General features: G+C 40.9%; 1 protein-coding gene across 1 annotated transcript in view; it reads left to right on the top strand.

The window, feature by feature from the left end:
* The window catches only part of GAS2 (growth arrest specific 2), a 119,773-nt gene extending 101,720 nt beyond the window's left edge, over positions 1–18,053 (top strand). Inside the window, exon 8 of the mRNA XM_035117548.3 lies at positions 17,528–18,053. Within this exon, the coding sequence (XP_034973439.1) occupies positions 17,528–17,746 (219 nt within the window). The 3' untranslated portion in view covers positions 17,747–18,053. The remainder of the gene's footprint in view (positions 1–17,527) is intronic.
* The last annotated feature ends 252 nt before the right edge of the window (positions 18,054–18,305 follow it).

Here is an 18,305-nt window from a genome sequence, read left to right as displayed (position 1 = left end):
GTGATTTTGGCTGTCAGAAGCATTAACACTCGCAATATCAGCATGTCAAAATTTCCAATTGTAGATAGGTTCATTTCTTTGGAGTGGTATGACTTGATCAGTGTGGACACCCCCCCCCCCTACAGTTAAATGTGCTTCCAGTATTTGGCTCAGTGAATTAAAGAAGGGATGCAAAATTAATTTATATAGATGAATCAAGATACAGTATATTTGTATTTGAAGATGAACATTATATGCTGGTTGTAAGCTATTGTTCTGTGCGCAACTTGGATTGAATCCAGACAACTTTGCTTTGCTTTTATTGAATTTTACTCTTGTTTTTCAGAAACAAGGCTATTTTGAGCTAATTGTTTTGGTTTGTATTACCAAACAGTTGCTTGTTATGTCATGTTGCTCACTGTGGTTTGCTAAGAGGAAAGGAAGAGAGTCGTATAACATTTTGAGACATGTACAAAGAGCCCTGTTTTTAACTTTCCTTTCCCCCTCCCTCCTCCCTCCTTCCCCAAGGTATATATGATTTTAGCAAGCCAAGAAAGTGATGTCATGCCCATTTAATGTTGAAAGTGTACATTGTTCCTTGGCCCTGCTTCTCTCTAGAGAACACATTGTCATCTTTCTTTTTTGGTGGTGGTGGTTTTGTAAATTCAGAATTAATGAAGTGCCCACTTGCAGATCTGAATAGTGAAATTTTTCAGTAAGCAGGGCTCAAATGTAATTTCTGACTTGCTGAAAGCAGGCTCTAAGGACCAAATAGCTCTCAGGTGGCTGCCCACATATGCTCATAGCTGCCAAGTTTTCCCTTTTCTCATGAGGAAGCCTATTCAGCATAAGGGAAAATCCCTTTAAAAAAGGGATAACTTGGCAGCTATGCATATGCTATGACCCTTTTTTATCGGTTCTGGAGCAGACAAGCACACTCGTGTATTCAGTCCCTCTATACGACTTGCATGTTCAGCTGAGCCCATTCACCCATCTTCAAGGCAGATGGAAATAGAATACATTTCTGATTCTTTAGGAAGTTTTTCACCTGTGTACAAGTAGGTGGGTGTACCTATTGTTGTTATAAAGCACTATTCCAGTACCTTACCTTATTGGTGATTGATGTAGATATCTTTGAATAACTTACCATATTGGCCCGAACATAAGTCGCACCCACAAATAAGCCACACCTTTAAAATTGGTGGGGGGAGAGAAAGACAATACCCGAATATAAACCACTCCCTTAAAATTCCTCAGGCACTCACACCCGTTTCGTTGTCTGTTTCAGCAGCGATGTCATAAAAGCCAATTTTTGTAAAGTCGTGAATTTAAGCCACACTTTTAACTTTCCACGGTCGGAATTTGGGGGAAAAAGAGTGTGGCTTATATTCAGGCCAATATGGTATTTGGGTGTTTTTGTTGGTGAATTGGGAGTGGAGATGTGTGGAGCAGCAACTGCCCTTTGCCTTTGCATGACTAGCACAACCATCTGTAGCTGTGAAGTCTTCATGCATGCAGGTGAACTCACAAAACCTGCACAATCAGGGTGCCAAGTCACAAATAAGCCTTTCTGTGTACAGCTGAATACTTGAAGACTTTGCTTTTGTAGACAGTTGTGCTGTTCCTGAAAAAAAACCTAGAGTGTGGGGCTACACGACACGATCCCACTTCCATGTTAACTAATGTGAAAGCAAGAATCCATGAATATGGTTTTAAGTCAGTTGGCATTCTAAAAATATGTATAATTTCTACATCGAACCAATCTATGGTGTCCTATGGATCCTTACAAATGTCCCGTTTAAAGAGACTGAGATGGTTCCATGGAATTTAGTCCTAGATTCATACTGGGATCTCTGATCCAGCTTTGCAGGCGTGCTACAAAAGACACAATGGAATAGCCTTATTATGATAATTGCAGTGCAAAGTAGATGGATCAGGACCATGCTGCTATGTTGTATATTAGTTTTGGTGTGGTTCAGAGGATATGTAAATTATCTCATCATGCCATTTGTATGGGATTTTTAGAACTTCCTCACATTTTGATGACTATACCATGGAAAGAATTGAAAGGAGACATATAAGACTGAAAAATATGGGCCATGAAAAGGATAGCTTGAGAAACAACATTTTAAGGAAGGATAGAAAAATGTGGATCTGCAAAGGGAAAGGTGGTTTCTCAAATATTTGCTAGTGATAAAAAGTAAATAATTGTGACTAAGCACACAGAGAAATTTTTGATGGACGGGGTGTTAATTTTTTTGAATGTTGGATTGGCTCAAAATAAAAAATCTAAACACTGAGGTTTTTGTTTTTTTAAAAAAGACCCATATAATTTGCAAGCTAATTTGAGGCAAACAAAGGACAGTTTGCCTCTTGCTTCTTTTTTTCCAAAGCAGAAAGTTTTGCCCTCCGTATGCATAGCCCCAGAGTGCATCTCCTTCAAGACCTCTGGGATATTGTTGTTGTTTAGTCATTTACAGTAGTTGTTTCCGACTCTTTGTGACCCCATGGACCAGAGCAGGCCAGGCACTTCTGTCTTCCACTGCCTCCTGCAGCTTGGTCAAACTCATGTTCGTAGCTTTGAGAACACTATCCAACCATCTCGTCCTCTGCCATCCCCTTCTCCTAGTGCCCTCCATCTTTCCCAACATCAGGGTCTTTTCCAGGGAGTCTTCTCTTCTCATGAGGTGGCCAAAGTATTGGAGCCTCAGCTTCGGGATCTGTCCTTCCACTGAGCACTCAGGGCTGGTTTCCTCCAGAATGGATAGGTTTGATCTTCTTGCAGTCCATGGGACTCTCAAGAGTCTCCTCCAGCACCATAATTCAAAAGCATCAGTTCTTCGGCGATCAGCCTTCTTTATGGTCCAGTTCTCACTTCCATACATCATTACTGGGAAAACCATAGCTTTAACCATACAGACCTTTGTCGGCAAGCTGATGTCTCTGCTTTTTAAGATGCTGTCTAGGTTTGTCATTGCTTTTCTCCCAAGAAGCTTGGGATATTACATGCATCTGAATTGATGTCTGTGAATGCTGATCCCCTCTACAAGGCCTAAACAAGGCATTGTAATCCAGAGACAGACTATGAGGCTGCCCCATCAGAAAGCTACTCACTACTTATTTGTGAGGAAACACCTTCTTGTCACAGGGCCAAATTCTACACCAGAATCCAGTTGTTCATGCTGAAAGGAAATAGGAGGATAAAAGCTCCCGGATACTCTGTTTCAGCAATCAGTAGAGTTTCTTTTTTTTCTTTTTTTTGGCATTTAGAGTATGTTTCTAGTCCAAGACCTTAGCCAGAGTCTGTAAAGGGTTTTTCTTTTCTTTTTTTATATAAAAAAATAGTCTTCTAGTGTAAAGGGAAAGATATAAAACTGATGAATGTCAAGACATCCAACATTCTCAAATTTCTTACATTAGGGGATTTCAACGGGGCTCTGCCTGAATGTCTCCATGTTGCATTTGGCAGGGAGCAGCACTCTGGATGGCTAATGCTAAACTCAGATCATTTATCTTCAAATCACAAAGAAAAAATAATAATAATATCAGAGCTATAAGGCTATCAAGTACCTCCATAGTTAGGAAATGTGGCGTGTAGGGAATACGCTGTATCTCTCTTGGAACCCATGGGTTTGACGTAAAGAAAAAGGTTGTCCATGAAAATTGACCCCTCTGTTGCAATCTAATTAGTTGGATGGATTTCAGAATTAAGTGCCTCACTGCTTACTCATCAAGTGCCACAAGGATGAAATAGAATAAGGCTCCTCCTTCCCCTCATCTCCTCCCCATCCTGAGGCAAAGATCTAAATTCCACATAACATAGGATAATTACATCCTTCCCCCTTTCACCCAATTCATACTGACCATGGAGGGAAAGTTAGCTGCAAAGTCTTATCTGGCATATAGGAAAACCAGACATATCTTTGGCAAGTCATGTTGTTCTCTTTTGTCATCTCTGGTATAAGGCTTGCTCACTTTTAAGCAGCAATTCAATCCTTCATTCTGCATGGATTTGTATTCAGTTTTTCAATTTAATCCTATCGTTCAAAAATCAGACATATTTGAAACGAAGGTTCAACTCACTTCTATTATGATCTTTGTGGTCACTGACATACTAAACTCTGTTCAAACTGCCCCATTGTCCTGCATTGCATATATGTTCTGTTCACCCTGATTTTGCATTCAAATACAGAAGAAAAGATGGAGAATGTTTCTTGTGACCTCTGAAGTGCACACATGGAAAATTGGCTGTGTGTTCCTCTAAACGGGGAACTAGACACAAAACATTGGTTGTGGCATAAATGCTGACCACTGGATCCCATTTTAGGTTAGAGCTGATTGTCTTCAAATACAGTATGAGGACACAATTTGAAGTAACATTTTAAATATGCATGCATTTTTATGCCAGGTTGATATTTCCTTGACAAAGGTAGCAGCCCTATTTCTTACTAAAAGTGAATTTGTGATAGACACGATATTAAATTGTACATGGAACAAAAGGATATTTCAAGGCCATAAGAAAATGGGAGAATATACTGCTCAGGTACTGGAACTGTAGCTTTTCATCCACCTTGTTAATTTCATGAGCATCACACTGCTTTCTAATTAACCTTTAACTACCGTCAGGAAGCTCCTTTTAGTAGCAGTTGGTAACCTGTATCCCTTTACCCCACTGGGATTTGCCTAAGTAGCCTATGGATCTCTGTATGGTTAACGCTTTTCTTTTGCAATTTGAAGAGTTTCCAAAACCAATCTTTTAAAAATGCTATAGGCATCCTAACAAAAAAAAACCACCCTTTTTTCCTGGAAGAATGGAAAGAGTGGTGCTGTGTTTTTCTCATTAACGTTTTACATTTTCAGGGACTTTTTTTTTATGTGGGGAGCTTTAGCGATTTAGCAAAAACACTAAAGACAAGTACAACATAACCCCTCAGCAAGAGTGTGCAGCACAAAGGCCCGATAGGCTCCTTTTTTTTTCATTATCCTGACATTGCTAAGCAACCAAGGACAGATTGCTTTGTATTCTATGTGGCATATTCTGTCATTTTTAAAGCTGCCCCCCTCCACTTTAAAAGCAGTGTCATTACTGGGGACCAGAATGAATGAGTTCAAGGATATTATGACTTTCTGTTCCCTGGCACATCTTCTTTACCGGCTCACAGCTGAGGCTCGGCTAGCTTCAGTCTTCTCACTTACAGGTTTAATTAAAATTTCTAGCCAGCTCAATCTGTCATTCCTGTTTTCGAAGCTGCTGCTTCAGAGAGGGAGTTCCAGGGTGCATCTGCATTGTTGAATTACATCTCCTTCTCCTCCTTCATTGTCTTGCTATGTGTGTAACCCCGAGTGACAGCAAAAATATTATTTATTTATTCCTTTGCCACATGTGCCAAAATGGCTTCTAAGTACAACTATAAAATCAGCACATAATTGAAATACACAACGCATCTGCACTGTTTTCAGGCCAGTTTGACTTGGAAGTACAGTGGTACCTCGGGTTACAGACGCTTCAGGTTACAGACTCCACTAACCCAGAAATAGTACCCCAGGGTAAGAAATTTGCTTCAGGATGAGAACAGAAATCGTGCTCTGGCAGTGCGGCGGCAATGGGAAGCCCCATTAGCTAAAGTGGTACCTCAGGTTAAGAACAGTTTCAGGTTAAGAACGGACCTCCGGAAGGAATTAAGTTATTAACCAGAGGTACCACTGTATTTGGTGAAACTGTGTAGCTTAGGAAATTACTTTGAAAAGTATCCCAGTTCTCTAATGGGGAATGGGGCTGACACACACATCTGTAGGGTATTCATTTTCCTTAAACAGAAGGGTAACTCCTTGCACTAAAGCAAATTCATATGCAGACATACTTTTATAGACTAGGGAAGTGGAACCACGCTCAGTGTTTCAAATGTGGGCATAGCATAGCTTTGTATAATGGCTTTGTAACAATGGCCATTTTATTTCCAAGCACTTTCCTAATGACCTTTTAAACCTGGAATCTGCCTTTTAACTGCCACTGCAAACTGAGTTGACATTTTCCTTGAGCTATCTACCCCAACTCCAGTAGTACTTGCTTTGGGGAATTGCAGTCAGTTCAGATTGCATTACAGCATATGTAAATCTGGGATCGCTTGCCCGAAAGTACTTAACTTCACATTTGCACTGGATTGCATTTGCATTTGTTGTCCATTTACTCAGTCTGGAGACGTTCTTTTGGAATCCTTCGCCATTTACTTAGGTTTTTACTGCCTCAAATCATTCGGTGGTGTTTGTGAACCTTACTGCTCACCCCTAAGTCCAGTTCATTTATTTTTAAATGCTTCTTGATGGATTTTTTTAAAATATAATTTGTCAGCCCCAACAGAGATCCTTAGAGGACCCTAATGCTTGAAAAGGCCCAGAGATGTGTAGCATCACTGTTTATTATCACCCTCTGCTTCCTGTCCTTTAACCAACTATAGATCCATATGTGTACCTGTCCTCATGCCTATGTTCCATCACAAGTATTTGGAAAGAAATTTTATTAAAAGCTTTTTCAAAACAGAAGTCTGTAAGGTTTATAAAGATCATCCCCAGAGCATCAGGTCCCTTCTACCATTATATGAAATAGGAAATCAATGTTTTGCAAGCCTTTATCATAACAGTCTCTTTTCCAAGCTAGCACCCTAGACTCTAACTTGAATGTCCAGTGTGTTGCATGTCCAAAGTGGTGCGGTTGGACTAATGCTGCCATGTGTCACGGTTCAGCTCTGCCCAACCTCACATCTGATGTCTCTTCGGATGAGTAACAAAGGGAGCAGGACCCTCCAGCAGATTTCAACACTGCCAGTGACCCTGAGGAGCCATAGAATCTGGACACCCCTGCCAGGAGCTGTTTGGATTAATCGGCTGTTTGGGTTCATGGTCTGCTGTGCCTTGAAACCTTCTTCCCCAAGACCAAAGCAGTAGAGAAGATGGTGAATCAGGCAGGAACTTCATAGCCATTGCCAAAGTGCCTGTCTAGCTGTTCACGGCACTACTTGGGAGAAAGGCGAAGCACACAGAAGTACCTGCTTGGATCATGACCTCTCTTAGCAAGGAGTTGAACCTCCAGCTCCTACAGGAGCTCCCGGTCTGAGGTATGTTATCGCTGAAGCAACAGCTGGGAAATGAACATTATGCAACAGTGCAAATGATTTGCAACATCTTCCCACTCCATATGTTTAAGAGTGGCATGCTTTGCTTTGCAAGAAACAAACAAACACCAGACCTCATTTAGGTACATGGAATTAGCTATGCACATTTTGATCTGTTAGTTGCCCTTAGTCCCTTTTGAAATCAGTAGGACTTCAGGTTTCACTGACCCCCCCCCCAGGTTCAACCAACTTGGTCTGGATCAATCCAACCCATCATTCTCTGGACTGTAACCCTTAATGTGTTAGCCGTTCCAAAGAATTTCATTGAAAACATTGGTATTGGCCTGAATCCTAACTTTCCTTCTGTGAGAATTGCAGAGTTCACACTGACATAATGGAGCTCCCCCGCCCCCTGGCTTCTCTCTGCAATGCCAATGGAGAGAGGAATTGGCGGAAATGATCCACATGTGTGAATGGAAGAGCAGCTTAAGATCCAAACCATTTTCTGGTATTTTTTGCTGCCATTCATAATAATGATAATAATAATAATTAAAAAACATTGTGTTTGCATTTGTGAACCCAGGAGCACATTGCATATATGTAGATCTCTAAAAGAGGAAAGAATAGGGCAATATGGCAAGGATATCTTGATTTCCATGTAGATTGTTATGAAAATGAAGGCGTTCTTTATGAAGGCATGCTGCAGGAACCTGAGCATTCTATTAGGTGGGATTTTGGGAGTTTCTCCCCTTCTCTCCCTCCCCTCCCCTCCCCACCCCACCCCTCCCCATATCTTATATCATGGTTAGCTTCTTGGTTGGAAGCTTAAGAGCATAGTCTGAAAGGGCCAGGGCTAGGCAAGGGGAGATTAATGAAGGGAGAAAGGGTTCAGGGCGTAAAGACAGTGTGGACCTGTTGCTGTTTATTAAATTTCTGTACCAGACAAATAGTTCTGAAATGTATGGAGTATATACAGCAGCGCTTTTTTTCTGGAAAAAGAGGTGCCAGAGCTTGTGGACCTTTTTTTAGGAGGAACATCAAACGACCAAAGTTGTTGAGACCACAACACTACAGAGGTGCCCAAATGCACCAAAGAGGTGCCGGAACTCAGTTCCGGTGAGTTTCAACTGAAAAAAGACCTGATTAACTGTATGTAGACAGGATGGAGAATGAGAAACTGGGAATGGTGTGTGTGTGTGTGTGTGTGTGTGTTGTTAAAGATTACTATTTGGTCATTCTAGGTGGGCACATAGCAAACTGATCTTGTGCACTATTCAGGCCAGAGTGGTTGAGATGGTTGGCTTGTGCCGGTAAGCAAATGAAAATTAAGACATGAGCCAACCACTTCCACATGTGCAGAGCCACACATGATGGAAGGGCTCACCCACACCTCCACTTTCCCCTAGGAAACCCCATGATTTACCCCTGAATTGGAACAAATGGCAATCAGGTTTTCCATATCCTGGAGGAGAATGGGTAATTGGGTATATCAATACACATACGTAAAGTACAGAAGGGCTACATGGTCAGATTGGTCAGGTGCATCTGTCAGGTGTGTTATAGCACACCTGGCAGAAGACGACCTAACCAGCCGAGGGGAGGATTCATTATGTGGGGAGGATTCAAGAGACTCAAAAGCTTCTCCTCACCCCACATTACCTTATTTTTAAAATCCCTCTATACTGCAGTTCTATAATATTCAGCGGAGTGGGCCCCACTGAAATCAATGCTTCAACTGAGTAAACATGCATAGAATTGGACCGTAAGTGACTAAAAAGGTTAAAACTGCAGTCTATATTTACAGAATAAAATAACAGTCCATGAGATCTCTTAGGCTGCAATGCTTTACAGTATTCATTTACCCAGAACTAAGCCCTGGGACTTCCTTAGACATCATTAAACACGAGCAATGCCTTATCCTCCAGCGCCAATCATACATCTTAGAAAGGTATGTAGATAGGCTACCCCCGGCAGCTGATTCTGGGGGTTTGGAGGAGGATATTCTCAAGGGGTTCTTTTGCAACATTTCCACGTATCTGACACTGTTGAAAGATGTGCCACAGGAAGATAAAAGGGCACTTTGGCACTATTATGGTTTCTGCTTTGAGTACAATGAGGAATATCATGTTTTGAAGCTTGTGCAACTAGAACCTCTGGTTGTTTCCCCAGCTCTACAGAATGCTATCTTTCTATAGTATTCAGTACAGGGAGGACATGCTTTGTAGGCAAAACTGGGCTGAAATTAACATACTGTACTGTCTCTCACCTTACCCGCTGGTATGAAATTGTCAGATTGCATCCAGACGCTTTACTTTGTACACAGAGCATGTCTGCCATCCAGTGGTAGCCATCATCATTGCAAGTTATTCGTCCGTCAGATTAAGTTAAAAATGGTCTCCACACAATAGTTCTAGAAATATACGCTTTGCTTTCCAGGAATATGAAAGATCGAATGACTTGGCAAAGCTCCATTCTGCAAATTTTGTTTAAAAAGGAAGTGGGTTTGCATTGTAGCTTGTCATCATTTATCTAATCTTTGGCAATGTGTTGACAGGAAGCAGAACAGTTTATCGTCCCATTGTTGAATGGCTTTATAATGCTGCCTGTCAGCATGCCACACCCACAGTCTGTAAGAGCTTTAAATCTGGCAAGCAAATGTCTGCTTTCTACAATACTACATTACTATAATTCTTCATCACAAGGCTCCATTTAACAACGGGGAAGCTCAGGGAAGCTCTAATGAACATGGAGCCATGCAATCCCCGAGCTTGTCTGTTCAAGCTCTGGAAAAGCCTCAAAGCTGAATGACACAAGGCATTTCCAGACTGTCAGGATTAGACACATATCAGAACTTCAGGTTTGCACAATTAAAGCGGGTGAAAGCACTCTGGCACCCTAGCACAACACATCCACTTAAAAAACAACCACACTGGACTATTTGTGGTTAGGAGCAAATGCATTTACAAGTGTGGAGTGAATGAACAGCTAATGTAAAATACCCCATAAGCAAATCAAGATGAATTCTGGTTGTCATATAATAACCATCTCACAAAAAAGAAGAAGCACAAGTGTCCAATAAGGCAGCCCTGTTCAGGGAAGTTTTTAATGTGTGACATTTTAATGTATTTTTAATCTTTGTTGGAAGCCGCCCAGAGTGGCTGGGGAAACCCAGCCAGATGGGCGGGGTATAAATAAAAATTATTATTATTATTATTATTATTATTATTATTATTATTATTATTTATTAAAGACTGGGTATAAACAAAGCTCTGTGTAAGCTTTGTGCAAGCAAAACAGGATGAATGCTTAAGAAATTGGTCTCACACCGTGACGGAAACCAGAGCACACGGAAACACCCTTTACCTCCCCACCACAACAATGCCTATTTGTCTACTTGCACTAGTGTGCTTTCAAACTGCTAGGTTGGCAGGAGCTGGGACAGAGCAACAGGAGCTCACCCCGTCACGGGGATTCGAACCGCTGACCTTCTTATCAGCAAGCCCAAGAGGCTCGGTGGTTTAGACCACAGCTCCACCCGCGTCCTACCACCATCATACTGCCAATGGACAGCTTGACACTTGCCTAAGCGAGCTTGTGATCTAAATCAGGAACTGCTTGGTGTGTAACTCAGCCTGTATGCTGCACTATGATTTATTTGTTATAAAAACTGATATTGTGGTGAAGCACAGTGTTAGGGACCATTTAGTGGGCGTTGTCCATGGATTATCCACAGTTAAAAAGCACACCACCGACTTTTCTCCGCAAGGTGGAAACATGTAAGGATACAGAGGCATTGTGCAAAATGCAGCTAACAATGAAAGGATAAAATGTGTAAGTTCTTTTTCAAATGTTCTGGGGTCGTTATATAGCACTTGTCTACTGTTTCTAGTATTCTTCCTTCCAGCTAATCTATTGAACACCTGTTATATTCTTCAGCATTCAGCAAAAAGCACATTTCCTTAGTCGTCGTCAGCCTTATGTTGGTACAGTGCCATCTCAGAATATTGTTACATATAAAACAGCACAGAAAGAAAGTGTACTGACCCATAAAGAAGGCAAACAGTCTCTGTGTAACCACTGAAAAGCTGTGGGGAGAAGGGGAAGAATGTCTCACTTAATGGATGAATAGCCTGCAATGGTAACTTGCAAATGGAAAATATAAGTAGGTGTTTGAAAACACTCATTATAGTATTCCCAGGAATCAAAGGTGTTCCAAATTCTAGATCCAGTTTCTTTTAAGCTCCTGGTGTCATTCATAAATGAAGATTCCATTACTGAAAACAGTAATTTACTATTTGAAAAAAATAGGCCAAAATCTGGACCTGGAGCGGAATAATAAGCAAATTAATATGACAGTATTAATTAGCAATGTAATTTCACTCTTGTGGCCTATCTTATACCTGTGGACAGTACATCTTAGAATGAACATAATACTGATATTATTTATTTATTTATTTAACTTATTAGTTGCTTGTCTCCCAAAGTTGTCCAAGTGACTTACAGTAAATACGCACGTGTGTGTGTGTGTGTGTGTGCGCGCGCACACACACACACACACACACACACAGGAAGGACATAAATAAAGGGGATCATAGAATACATTAATATAGTGTCTAAAATAACACTTATAAAATAAACAAGAACAACCCAAACGGCCCACCATATAAATAACAACAACATTAAGTAAAAAAGAAAAAGAAAAAGAAAAATAACTACCAGACTTTTTAGAGAACATCTGAAGGCAGCCCTGTTTAGGGAGGCTTTTAATGTTTAATCGATTATTTTATTTTATTTTTCTGTTGGAAGCCGCCCAGAGTGGCTGGGGAAACCCAGCCAGATGGACAGGGTATAAATAATATATTATTATTATTATTATTATTATTATTAGTAGTAGTAGTAGTAGTAGTAGTAGTATACTCAAATAATAAACAAAGAATACTCCCACCCACTAATTTTCAGATAAACAACTATTTTTCCTCTTTAACCAGCTGTTTCAAATCAGCTGTGGGTAGGTCCGGTGTCCCCCAGGGTCCTCTTCACAGGGAAGCAGTAGCAAAGCAGACCAGGCAGATGATAGCAAAAGTTTTGCCTGCTTTGCAGTTGGTCTGGCTACTGCAGGCATGTCCAAAGTTCGTTTCGTGGGCCTAATTCAGCCCACTGGTTGGTTTAATGTGGCCCCTGTGGCAGTTTATTTCCTGGAGTTAAATCCTAAAAAAAGGTCAACAACATTGGCTGGCCCTTGGGTCAGCCCTCACGGCCCTTCACTTCATCAAATCTGGCCCTCTTTGAAAAAAGTCTGGACACCACTGGGCTACTGTTCCTCTCCAGCTGCTGCTGGCTGGGGTACCATATAAATGTATTGATTAATCAGGCATGTCCAACTTTCAAGAGACAGAGATCCATTCCTGCTATTAAAAACAAAACAAAAACTGGCAGTGATCTACCAAAATTGTTGAGCTTTATTTAAGGAGTCAAAGTTGTAGAGGTTTTTGTGGGAGCCAAAGTTGGTGAGCTTTTTTTAGGGAGCCAAAACGGTTGAGCCCTGGATTAAGTGATGTGAATACTTTGGCTTCTTTTTCCAGCACTAGGATGGATCCATACTACCAGCCATGGGATTATTATTTATATAATGATGCTTTAGATGCCTGCTAAATGCACATTTATTTCAGCAAGCCTATTTGGACATATGGGACTGGATTCAACTACCCCATTCCGCTAGTGGAAGCCCTGCACAAGAACTCCTGCTAGTGCAATGGGGCTTTGCTCTCCTGCTCTCCCCATGTCCTCTCTGAGGTTCCCCCAGATCTGTGCTCAGGGGGAGGAGGAGACACACCTGGCAAAGCAAAAGGACTTTCTCTTTGGAAGAAAGCGAGGAGGATCCATTTTAGTGACCCTGGTGCAAATGCTTCTAAAGAATAAAACTGAGGTCATGCCATGGGTTTTCTACTGACACTGTTCAAGTCAGCTTTCTAATCTAGTTTGTGAATAGCAGGGTGGGGAGAGGCTTTCAAGAACAACAGAAATATTTCCATTTCCCCTACAACTGAAAATCTGCTAAGGAGCTTTTGTGTCTGAAATGGTAAAAGGTTGCCGCAGGCCAAGAATTCCTGAGTATCCAAACTTAAGCTGACACACTTGACAAATAAGTGTCAGAATCTCAAAATCATTCAGATCTGCTTGTGTAGCTGAAATTTGTGACATGACTGGGCCAAGCAGGGGGCGGGAATGCCTTCAATGCATAGCTGTATCACATTTCAAAAGTCCAAGCATTTGTTCCCTGGGTAGAAGGGTGACCTCTAAAGGTTTGCATTGATTGATCTACCCCAGAGCTTATGAATCTTTCATTCAGTGCTAACTTGGCAGGAGAGAAATGGCATTTCCTTCAGGCTATGAGGCTTCTTTGAAGTCAAGGCATCTTCTACATCTCGTGTTTGCAGTTGTACTTAATTATTGCTTTTATTATTCCAATTTATTTTATTATTCTGTTTTTATTATTCTACCATTCTCCTGACTGGAGATTAAAGGCAGAGAAGAAGCCAACAAAACAAATGCTGTCCATCTTTGCATTAAAAATGCTTTGTAAAAACCTTGGGCCACAATCCTCCACCTGCTTAGCTTGCGTAAATCCCTTTGGCTGCAGTTGCAACTGTTGTAGTTTTATAAATTTGACTTCATGTTTGCCTCTCCTAAACTTTGTTTCTTTCATAAAACATTAAAGCATTTTATTTTAAATAAAAAGGACAACAAAAGGGCATGTCAGGCTGAATGCCATTGATGTGTTTTATGCAGAATACTGATGTGAATCTCCTACTAAGCACTCACAAACAGCCTTTCACCCTGATAGCATGTTCAACCTTTTGCTCTGTGTTGTGATGTATGTCATAGTTATGATGTTCTGTGATGTAGATTTTTTATCAGAATCCATATCATGGCATTGGTTTCATTGTCATGTGGGGCATCCCAACATTTTGCGTGATCTAAGAAAAACCTTCATTATCACAGTCACCAATTTTCTCGGGTGTTGATATCTGGCTTAAGCTGATTTCCACTTAAAAGTGGCCGTACTTCTGTTGTGGTTAGATGCAGAGAGATGCTTATTTCTAAGAAGTGCTTATTTCTAAGAAGTGCCGTTGCTTCCATTATCTGTGTAAAAGCAGCTGAAAGTGAGCTCCCCAATGAATTGTCCTCCTATCAATGCTGTCACCCATTTACATTGTTCATGTCATTATTGCATTATTTCCATTTGATGGGAGGAAAGAATGTTTCAGGGGTAGGAGACTCTGTCACTGGAGGTATTTACCTGGAGAGCAGGTGACTCAGACTGTAGTTGCAAGCTTCCTGCAGTGAGCAGTGGGTTTAGACTAAATAATCTAAAAATCTATTCTCTCTTTCCACACTTTTGTATCATGTGCAAAGCTACCCAGTATCCCATTGCCTTCCCAAGCTATGAGGGCCCCTCAGCAGTTCCTACAGCCCTGATTGTGATGTTACACTGCCTCCTCAGCTGATGCAAGCACCGTAAAGCAGTGTCAAATTATTAATCTCCCCCCCTCCCTCACATATTGTCACCTCCATTTTAATAACACTCCTGGCTTCTCTATACAAATTCAATGGCAGGTCTTGTGAGGGAAGCACCCTCTTGTGGCAGCCTCCCAACAGTACAGATTTACGTGATTCATAAATGTCTCCTGGAATCATTACGATTAAACATTTTCCTGCTTTGGTTTTAGTGCACTTATGGTAGCAGCATTGGCCGTGGGCATGTCTGGAATTTATTCCACAATGAAACACAATGGCTTCGCTGTCAGTTTGCTAGATTCTTCCCTCCCCTCTGACTTTTTAACTTCTCCTCTAGGAGAGTCAGTGTAGCGAATCAACAATAGTATTATTAAAGGCACATTAGTCAGGCTTATTGTGGAAATATTTCAGGGAAAAGTGTGGATGGGTTGTTTTCAAATTAGAGAAGTACAGCATACAGTTTCTTTTGTTATTGTTTCATCAAATTGCCTAGTTCTGGACCCATTTTAGACATAAATCTAGCAGAGCGGCAGAACTAGCAATTACTCCACTGTTGCAAATAGGTTTACAAAAGAGTAATATTACCAACATGATTTTTCGTTTCATTGCCTAGCCAAAACACCATATAATTTCTTTCCTGAAAGTGGGACTAAAATATATGGTATGATAATTTGATCGACAGCCAGAGGAGATGCCCATTCTATTGTTGAGAGTTGTCTGTCAAGAGAAAATGGTGGAATAATTATAACAGAAAACTTTTCTTATGTTGACACTGATTTCCCAATCCTTCCTAGGAAGGCTCATATGAACTACGTACGGTAGTTTCCAGGGAAGGCATTGATTCTTATCTGCTCCCTGATACCTATCTGATACGTGTTATCCTTCACATACTCTGCCAATTCTGGGCTATTTCTGAACGTGATTTTGCTTTCCTGGGGCCCCTTAAGGTACCTTAATGTTTTGCTCATTCTTTTTTTCCTTTGGTCTCTGGGCAATATCAGTTCTGTCACATGAGGTGCCTGCAGTTCACCATAGGGAATTCTGGAGAGCTTTGTAATTTATCTTCACTCCCAATCTGGATTTTTAAAATATCCTATTTGTTATGACAACACTATTTGAGCTCAGTTCTAACACTGTCAAGGGACCATACCGAGCTCTTCTGTCACATCCACCTGTGCTGGAGCATTCTCTGATAGTTATAGTTATAAAGGGAATTCAATTGTGGTGAAGAAAGCAAGCAAAAGGAGAGGGAGAGGGAGAGGGAGGGAGGGAGAGAGAGAGGGAGGGAGGGAGGGAGGGAGGGAGGGAGGGAGGGAGAGAGAGAGAGAGAGAGAGAGAGAGAGAGAGAGAGAGATTCCTTTTCACCTTTCAACCTAGTATGCTTGCAGTGGCAAATGATACACTTTTTGAGATGCCATCATTAAACCCAACCCAAAACATAGGCTGCGTACATACACTATTCCTCCAATGTACATTTTTTTCACTCAAAGAATTCTGGGCATTGTAGTCTGTTAAGGGTTGCTGAGAACTGTAACTCTGTGAAGGGTAAACTACATATAAAAGTGCCAAGATTGGCAGGGGTTTCCTGCAAAGTATATGCCCACTGTCAGTCAGATATTTATTATTTGTAGCCAAGGGCCATTCTAATTTGTGGGCTCCTTTAGGAGGAAGGTCAGGGTTGAATTATTATTTTTCAATGTAAAAAAATGAGACATTCTAAGAATTAGTTTCATATACATTTTCGGGAATACAAATTATCAAAATTTAAAATGGCAAGGTTCCTCAGACCATTTAGATTAAAAAATGCCCTTAGCAGTCAACACTGTTTGGGGCCCTAGGCAGATCACTGTGGCGCCCCCGTGGGTCGCTCGCTCTGCCCCCTAGCTATGCCCCTTGAGATGGTATTATAGGGAAAATGGAGCAACTCAATATCATACTGTTACAGCATGATGCCCGGGATTCTCTATTTCTATACTAATTCTCTATTTTGCAGGACTAAAAACACGGTTTTGCTAAATGTTGGTGTGGTATTAGCAAGAGGTTTCCTTTGGTATAAAATTATGAATGTATGCTTTTAGAGAAAGGAGACCTACGTCAATTCCAAGTAATGCATCATGTGTACTCTGTGGGACTCTTTAAGCAGTGACATGGATATTTATTTTGGATTATATCCAGTTCACTCCTACTATAAGTACCGTGAATAGCTGCACCATATAAGAAGCAAGATAAGGTTTCAGCAATATTTTTTTTTAAAAAAAACACCCTTACTAAAAGTAATATGCCTTTCTAGCTCTCAATAAAGAGGCAGATGAAATTTAAATTGCCTTAAAATGAGTGGGCCAGGAAGTATTTTTCACAAAAAACCCATGATGCCCTGAGTAGTTGAATGAGCGACAATATTTAATGAAAAGACTATCCAGGACTCATTCACAACACTTATGCCTTTGGGCAACCACCACCACTTTGGTCTTACTGTAATTAATATATGAGCTATCCTGTTTCCAATATGCTCTGAATTTGGAAAGTAATCTTGTACCTACTTGGGATAATGAAATAAGAGCTGTATTGTCTAAATAAAGCAGCAGTATAATTTTTTGTTCATTACCAGTTTTGGCGGGCAGGGAAGAGGAGAGGAAAGCTCTAAACTACGTCATTTATGGAGGTATTAAAGAATAGCGGGGCCCATATGCAACCTTGCATTGCACCCATGAGCAGATGTATGCTGTGGCAAAGCTTTGATTGCCTCCCCTGCAGTTTCTGCAATAGCATTGAAGGTGTTTGGGACTGAGCCATTACTCTCAGGAATTTCAACAGGATTAGAGTGAACTGGGCTTTGAGTGTTTTCAGGGGAAAAAAACTTGCCGTTCGCAAACATGGATTTCAGGAGTTATTTTCCCCCTCTCCCTCTTTTGCAAATGCAGATGCTGCACAACAAGCATGTGATGGTTCGCGTAGGAGGCGGCTGGGAGACGTTTGCTGGGTATTTGCTGAAACACGACCCGTGCCGAATAATGCAGATCTCCCGAGTGGATGGGAAAACATCCCCGATCCAGAACAAGTCTCCGACCATCAAGGATATGAACCCAGACAGCTACTTGGTTGTTTCTGCCCATTACAAAACCAAAAAGGAGATTAAGTGAAATGTTCATTCGGGACTCTGTATATGTAGGCCCGTGCTATCTTCTCAAGTGTAGTTACATTAGTTGGTGCTTTAAAAGGACTCCTGAAAATTACATGCAGACTGGAAATGGCAACCCATGTTGTGGGTTGTTGAACTGTAGTGCTATTTATTTCTAGTGCTGTTCCTTTTTATAGCAAGTTACCCTCGATAGGTTAATTACTACAATCTGATTTTTTAAAAATAGACATATATTTTTAGCCAAATTATTACTCTATGAATGTATTCTTAGAATGACTTATGAGTCACATTAAAGTAACAAAATGTGATATATTTGTATGGAAAGCATCTATGGTTCTCAATCATTTGCCCTAATTCAGAGCTCTGTGGTTAACCTCATTATTGGCATCCAAAAAGCTCCAGGTTCACTTCCAGTTAAAAAAGAAAAAAGCTGGGTAGCATATGAGAAAGACCTCTGTTTGAGACCCTGGAGATAGATATATTGCCAGTCAAGAGTAGACACTGCTGGGCCAGATAGAAGATATAAGGCAGCTTTCCCTGTTCTGACACACAATGTGAAC

Source organism: Zootoca vivipara, chromosome 1 (genome assembly GCF_965207765.1).
Source record: "Zootoca vivipara chromosome 1, rZooViv2.hap1.1, whole genome shotgun sequence".
NCBI classification, from domain to species: domain Eukaryota; kingdom Metazoa; phylum Chordata; class Lepidosauria; order Squamata; family Lacertidae; genus Zootoca; species Zootoca vivipara.
This window is presented reverse-complemented; position numbering and strand designations above follow the sequence as displayed.